Source organism: Otolemur garnettii, unplaced genomic scaffold (genome assembly GCF_000181295.1).
Source record: "Otolemur garnettii isolate 467f Iridium unplaced genomic scaffold, OtoGar3 scaffold00099, whole genome shotgun sequence".
NCBI classification, from domain to species: domain Eukaryota; kingdom Metazoa; phylum Chordata; class Mammalia; order Primates; family Galagidae; genus Otolemur; species Otolemur garnettii.
The window spans coordinates 3,388,058-3,395,523 of NW_003852494.1; the positions used below are offsets into that span (position 1 = coordinate 3,388,058).

General features: G+C 49.6%; 1 protein-coding gene across 1 annotated transcript in view; it reads right to left on the bottom strand.

Moving 5' to 3' along the window:
• Window positions 1–6,730, bottom strand: part of ABCB9 (ATP binding cassette subfamily B member 9) — a 34,103-nt gene extending 27,373 nt beyond the window's left edge. Inside the window, exons 1-2 of the mRNA XM_012809057.1 lie at window positions 6,695–6,730; window positions 2,715–3,375 (exon numbers count right to left, since the gene is read on the bottom strand). Coding sequence (XP_012664511.1) covers window positions 2,715–3,324 — 610 coding nt within the window. The 5' untranslated portion in view covers window positions 3,325–3,375; window positions 6,695–6,730. The remainder of the gene's footprint in view (window positions 1–2,714; window positions 3,376–6,694) is intronic.
• Between the last annotated feature and the right edge of the window lie 736 nt (window positions 6,731–7,466).

The window sequence follows — 7,466 nt, forward strand, 5'->3', positions numbered from 1 at the left end:
GCCTGTAGTCCCAGCTACTTGGGAGGCTGAGGCAAGAGAATTGCCTAAACCCAGGAGTTGGAAGTTGCTGTGAGCTGTGATAGCACATCACTCTACCAGGATGACAAAGTAAGACTCTGTCTCAAAAAAAAAAAAGAAAGATTGTGAAGACACAGAAAAGGCTGGATACTACTAAATTCTCCTTGATTGGCAAATAATGATTAATTATTATAGTACTTGACATTTATTCAGTATTTACTTTTGCTAGGCACTACATTTCATTTCACTTAATTCTCAGTCACTGAACCAAACCCTCATTTAAGAATGGGAAAGTGGGGCGGCGCCTGTGGCTCAAGCGGCTAAGGCGCCAGCCATATACATCTGAGCTGGCAGGTTTGAATTCAGCCTGGGCCTGCCAAACAACAATGATGGCTGCAACAACAACAACAACAACAACAAATAGCCAGGTGTTGTGGCAGGCGCCTGTGGTCCCAGGTACTTGGGAGGCTGAGGCAAGAGAATTACTTCAGCCCAAGAGTTGGAGGTTGCTGTGAGCTGTGACGCCATAGCACTTTACTGAAGGGCAATATAGTGAGACTCTGTCTCAAAAATAAATAAATAAATAAATAAATATAAAGTCACGAGCCCAAGCCTCAAGTTTGACAGCTTAGCCTCGGTGCAATCCTGCTGGCTGGGTTCTGTACATCCTGAGCTCATACTGGCTGACCACAGGGCCCCAGCAGGCAGGGGAAACAAGGTCCTGGGCGCCATCTGCCTGCATAGGCATGACAATCATTTACACATTCATTCATTTATCCATTCAATAAGCCCACGGCCATGCCAGGTTTGGAGACCAAGGGTGAGTCAGACTGGGCCCCTGCCCCCAAGGGGATCAGGACCTGTGAGGGGAGGCAGGAGGGTGGATACACGAATTTCACATCATTGGTACAATAACTGAAGTGCAGACGAAGGGAGAATCCAGGAAGGCTTTCCAAAGAGGGAACATCTGGATCTTGTTTACTGGGAACTGTTCTTGTGCCAGATGCTGTCAAGGAGTCTTATGTGTATGAATTCACAGACCCTCCCAACCCACAATACTATGTATCACTATGCCCATTTTACAGATGAGGAAGCTGAGACTTGGAGAGGTTAAACAATGTACCTAAAACCATACAGCTGTTGAGGGGCTGAGACTGAGAGGATGCAGGGTGGTTAGCAAGAAGAAGAGAGCTGTAGGCTCAGGGGCAGCTCTAGGGTCTGCCTGTCCTCTTTGAGAACATTTTGGCATGGTCACCACTCTCAGGCTCTGTCCTTGTGAGTTAAAATTTTAAAAACTGGCTTGGCACCTGTGGCTCAAGTGGCTATACACCTACACCTAAGGTGGCAGGTTCGAATCCAGCCCGGGCCCGCCAAAACAACAATGACAACTGCAACCAAAATATAGCCAGGCCTTGTGGCGGGTGCCTGTGGTTCCAGCTACTTGGGAGGCTGAGGCAGGAGACTCGCTTAAGCCCAGGAGTTGGAGGTTGCTGTGAGCTGTGATGCCACAGCACTCTCTACCCAGGGGGATAGCCTGAGGCTCTGTCTCAAAAAAAATTTTTTTTAAAAACTGATAATGGCTAACATTCCTGAGTACTTAGCATGATGCGCCAAGCTCTGTACTCTGTCCCCCTCCTGCCAGCTTTTACTCAACCTTTACAACATCATTTAATAAGAACTCTAATGACCTCTGCTCTACAAAAGAGAGAGGTGAGGCTCAGAGTTTTTTTTTTTTTTTGCAGTTTTTGGCCAGGGCCAGGTTTGAACCTGCCACCTCTGGTATATGGGGCCAGCACCCTACTCCTTTGAGCCACAGGCACTGCCCCAAGGCTCAGAGGTTTTGAGAACTTACACACAGCCATGCAGCAGGGTAAGGAGCAGGGCTTGCATTTAAACCCATAGAGTCTCAACCCAGTAATGCCACCTTCCCACTCATGCTGCTGGAGCAGTGTTTTCCCACTGTTTGGACCAGACCCACAGTGACAGATGTGGTTCCCATCACAAGCCAAGACACTCTACACACAGGCACACACAACTAAAAGAAAACTTTCACAAAACAGCATTTCATCTTACCACAGGCAGTGTGCTCTCATGTTTTCTATTCTATTCTGTTTTATTACAAAAAATCCCTTTGACCCAGTGATCTCAATTCCAGAAATTTATCACACAGACCTATCTACATTCATTCTTATGAAACACAGATGAACACAGTTATTCATTGTAAGAGAAAAAGACTCAAGACAACCCAAGAGTCCAACAATGGGAGATCAATTAAATAATCTATGCTATAGCCACATCACAGAATACTAGGCAGCTGAATATAAGAATCAGCTACTAGTTGGGAAAATTCTGGAATATATCATTAAGTGCAAAGAGTTAGGGTAAGAGGTTAGGGGAGAGGAACCTGTGTTCTTATTTGCTTATAGCGGTAAAAGGAAACATTAGGAACATACACAGGAAATGAATAGAAGTGGTTTTCTGCCCACTTGGAAGTTTCTAGAAACTTTTTCTATTGTCAGCCTTGGGCAGGAGGATCAGGGTAGTCGGGGTAGAATTAAGAGTAAAACTTACAATGTTTTCCTTTTCATATGTTTGATGTTTGCAATGTATAAGTAAAATGTAAAAGAAGAGGAGGTGGTTGTACCCACCTAACTGGATTTCCTGGGTGCTTGCCAGGCCCCGAGGTCCTCACTTACCCAGAGCTGCCACAATGAGGAAGAAGGAGGCAGCCACGAGGAAGGCCACGTCAGGCTTGGTGTAGGAGAGCAGCTTCTTCAGTGTGGCTCCAGATGCCTGCTCGGGTGGGGACTGGGCCCCGGCCCTTGGCTCAAGGGCCTCTGTGCTCGGCTGCACGGTGGACAGCAGCCACCAAAGCAGGAAGGAGGCAGCGAGTGAGATGTACGTCCACACGAAGAGGGCCCAGAACCACGGGTCCCGGATGGGCCTACGCACCTCAGAGAAGAGCAGCAGCTTCACCATGGCGTAGATGCCCACAACCAGGCACACAAGAGTGATGACCACCCATGAGGCCCGCAGCCGCCGGGGCCCCAGGGAACTGTTCTTGGCCACTCCAATGGTGGCCCCTAGCAGCAGGCAGCTGCGGTAGAGGCAGGCTGCCCAGAGGTCCAGCACCGAATCAAAGATGTTGAAATGGCGGATGTCCTCCAGCAAGCTGCGGTCCAGGTGGCTGAAGACATAGATGGCTGTGGTCACACCAACGTCCATGCTCATGAAGGCTAGGGTCACCACTACTGCCTTCCACAGCCGCATCCTGCTGGCTAGTGACTGGCAGGTGCTGAGGGGCATTTGGTAGCTCACGGAGGCAAGGCCATCGTTGTCCACAAGGTGAGGCCAGACCTGCAGGGGCAACAGTGTGCAACTGGGTGACAGATTCAGGTTTGGTACTTGCTGGTTGTGTGACCCTGAGCAAGTCACTTGACATCTCTGAGCCTCAGTTTCCTCATCTTTAAAATGGCAATAATAAGAGCACTACTGACTTCCTGGGGTCTTAGGAAGATTCCACTCATTCCAAAAATGTTTATTTTATTTTCTTTTTTTGAGACAGAGTCTCATTTTGTTGCCCTCGATAGAGTGCTATGGTGTGATAGCTCACCGAAACCTCAAACTCTTGGGCTGCAGTGATTCTCTTCCCTCAGCCTCCCAAGTAGCCAGGACTACAAGTGCCTATCACAACACCTGGCTATTTTTAGAGATGGGGTCTTTTTTTTTTTTGAGATAGAGCCTCAAGCTGTCACCCTGGGTAGAGTGCTGTGGCATCACAGCTCACAGCAACCTCCAACTCCTGGGCTCAAGGGAGTATCCTGTCTCCCCCTCCCAAGTAGCTGGGACCACAGGCGCCCGCCACAACACCTGGCTATTTTTTGGTTGCAGCCGTCATTGTTGTTTGGCAGGCCCCGGCTGGATTCAAGCCTGCCAGCTCAGGTATATATGGCTGCTGCCTTAGCCTCTTGAGCCACAGGCGCCGAGCCTAGAGATGGAGTCTTGATCCTACGCAGGCTGATCTCCAACCCATGAGCTCAGGCAATCCACCCTTTGATAGGGCCAAACATAGGGACCTGCCCAAATAGAACCGTTTGGCCCAGGAATGAATGAATGTTCCAATCCCTACTCCTTCAAATCCTTATATTCCCACCCGCCTTAACCCACGCGCTGACTTCTTTTTCAAACTGAGCCCACTCTCACCTGAGTGAATAAAGGCCACCTACCCACACAGAACCCGGACTCCACTTCCTTTTGTTCATGTCTCGGAATAACCTCTCATTTTCAGTCCTTAACTAACCTCTTACCCTCCTCGGCCTCCCAGAGTGCTAGGATTACAGGCAGAAGCCATGGTGCCCAGGCCAAGAATATTTCTTGAGTGCTTGCTGTGGGCCAGACTCTGTCCTTTGTGTTGAGGATTTAACAATGAATGAAGGCCCTTGCTCTTGTGGAGATGACATGCTCAAGTGGGAGACAGAAAATAAGGACATGATATGGTAAGAGATAAGAGCTACAGGGATAAGGGGGAGGTAAATAAGATGGGCCAAGGAAGACCTTGCTGGGAAGGTAACACCTGAGCAAGATTGGAAAGAGGTGAGGGAATCTGCCATGTGGCTGACTGAGGGAAAGCATTTGGACAGGTGAAATAGGCAATGCCAGAACCCAGAGACAAGAGTGCACCTTAGGAAGGCAAGGAAGCCTCATGAGGTCAAAGGTGAAGGGCGTGGGGAGGAAAACTAGAGGTCGTGGCAAGCTTTGTGAAAATAAAGGTGCCAGGTGGCTCTGTGGCTTAAGGAGTAGGATGCCAGCCCCATATACCAGGGATGGCCGGTTTGAACCCAGCTGTAGCCAAAAACTGCAAAAAAAAAAAAAAAAAGAAAGGTGCCCTCAGATAAGCAAAGTTCAATAAATGATCATTGTTTTTACCATAACTACTGCTTTCTTCGAACATGCTTCCTCATTTGCAAACTATCAGTCTGAGGTTAGATACATGAACATCATTTTGGGCACATAATAATTGCTTCTGACCATTATCAACTAAATACAGAAAGTGTTTAATACATGTTTGTTCACGTCCCTCCTCTCCAAATCAGGCCTTCCATCTCTGCAAACCTTCATCCTCTTAGACCAAGAGGGAATTTGAAGGGGGTGGGTGGTTTGTAGGCCTTACAGCAACCCAGGGAGCTTCATGTCTGCTTAGAAGTTTCCAGAATCTTTTCCTGCAGCCCATGTCCCTCATGCCCAACTCTAGGCCACTTTGGCTTTTTAGATCTTGATGTCTGCTTGTCCAAAGCACCTCCCTGCCCTGGGCCCTCACATCTCACCAGGGCCTAGGAGAGCCCAGAGCTGCAGGGACACTTAGGAGGTGGGCTTGGGGGCCTGGGGTGGGAGTGGGGCTTGTCCAGCATAGAGCGGGGCTGGGGTGGGGTGTATCCCTGAGTGCTACTGGGACTTGGGTTCAGGCCTTCCTTGCCAGGAGCTTTTGTTGTCCCATCTGTAAAATGGGCAAAGCCCTGGAGCCCTCAGGTGGAGGAGAGAGGACACAAGTGACAGGAGGAGTAACTGTGAGCTGTTTCTGTAAAGGAGGCCATCCTGAGAGAGCTTCTCCCCACATCTCTTATGCTCAAACCACTCAGGCTGTGCAGTGACCAGCACCTCGCATAATCTGGCAGGGCCAGTGTTTCCACATTCACATTTACAGTTGGGAAAACCAAGGCACAGAGAGACAAAATCACCTGTTCCAGACACTCAGTCAAAAAGGGCCCAAGCCTGGACTTGAGCTGGTATGTAAAGGACCCTGGCACCTGATTCCCCACCTCTGTATTGTGTGCCTGGCACAAAGTGGGTGTCCAATAACTACAAGTAGTCTGTTATGTAACATGGCACTTCCTACGAACCCTGCCTGTGCCATGTGCTTCAGTTATTTAATCTTCACAACCACTTTGTGAGGTGTGCACTCTCATCATCACATTTAGAAAAACCGAAGCCCAGAGAAGTTTATAGCCTGCCCAAGACTACATAGCTGGTGAAGAGTAGGGCTGGGGTAGGAACTGAGAGCTGTCCTTTCAATACAACAAATGTTAAGAGGGAGGGTTCCTCTAAGGAAATAGAGTCTATATCAGAGGGGGCTCAGGGAAGCAGTGATGGTGATAAGGAAGGTGACAATAAGAACAGCTGGTATTTATGGATGTAAACCCTTGCCTAGCACTGTTCTAAGTCATCTACATGTAGTAATACCCACAAGAATCCTAGAAAGTAGGTTCTATTATTATTCCCATTTTACAGCTGAGAAAAGTGAGGCACAGAGAGGTTAAGTGACCTGTGCCAGGTTACACAGTGATGAAGTGCCAGACCTGGAATGTGAACTTGGACTGTTGAGTTCCGAAATCTGTGCTCTCAACTCCAAGGCTCTAATCCTTCAAAGCAGCCTCTCCAGAGTAGGAAAGCCTCCTACTGGTGTTGAGGAGGGATCTGAGATACAGACAGGGCACAGGGATGATGGCCCCCAAGCTAGATCTGCTTTTACCCCAGGGCTTCTGGGAAGTTCAAGCCTGTCATAGAGGCAATGGCTGCTTAGTCAGCAACTACCCCTCCAAAGAGAGCCAGAGCCGAGTGGGTTCAAGGGCAGGAGAGGGGGTAGGATGGACAGACACCCCCTGCCCAGGCCCTTGCTTACCCTCAGCCCTGGCTGAGCTGCCAACGCAGGCTCCTGTCTGCTGCATTGCAGAAGCTGCAGAGCAAGTGAGTGGGTGAGCTTGAGTAGGCGCTCTGGGAGGGAAGCTCCTGGCCCAGAGCCACCTCAGGCCTCCTGGCCCAGTCCCTGCTGACTGCACCAGGTCCTGCTGGCCACCTCAGTTGCTGCCTTCCTCTTGGTGCACACAAGGGATCCCACAGTCTCCAGAAGGGGCTGAGGCTCTAAAGTGAGACAGGAGGCAGACCCGCCAGAGACTTGAAGCCTGGCCTGTGCCCAGGCGCTTTGCCAGCTCTCTCTGTCATGACTCCCAGTTACTGGGGAAATTCCTTCCCAATACCCCAACAACCCCAGTTGCCACCACCCACCCAAGACCCCCAACTATTTATCTTCACCAGAATAAACATTTTAAACATCAATATCACAGACTATCTGAACCATGTTTTGCAAGTGGGGAAACTGAGGCCCAGAGAGGAAGGGGCAAGGCTTGTCTAGGGTCACCTGAGAGGTGGGGCAGAGCAGTGGTAGCATCTCAGTCCCCTGCCCCTAAGTGCTGAGTCCTTGTACTCTAGGCTCCCAGCAGAGTAGAATCCAACCCAGGTCAGGTTACAGTCTTCAGCGGGGATAGTTACTCCGGTATTTTTAAAGTTACAAGTAGGAACGTTAAGAGGACAGACCCTACCAGCAAGGCTGTGAGGAGGTAAGGACGGGGATCATATGCTGCTTTCCATCTGCCCAACTTGGAGGACACGGCTGA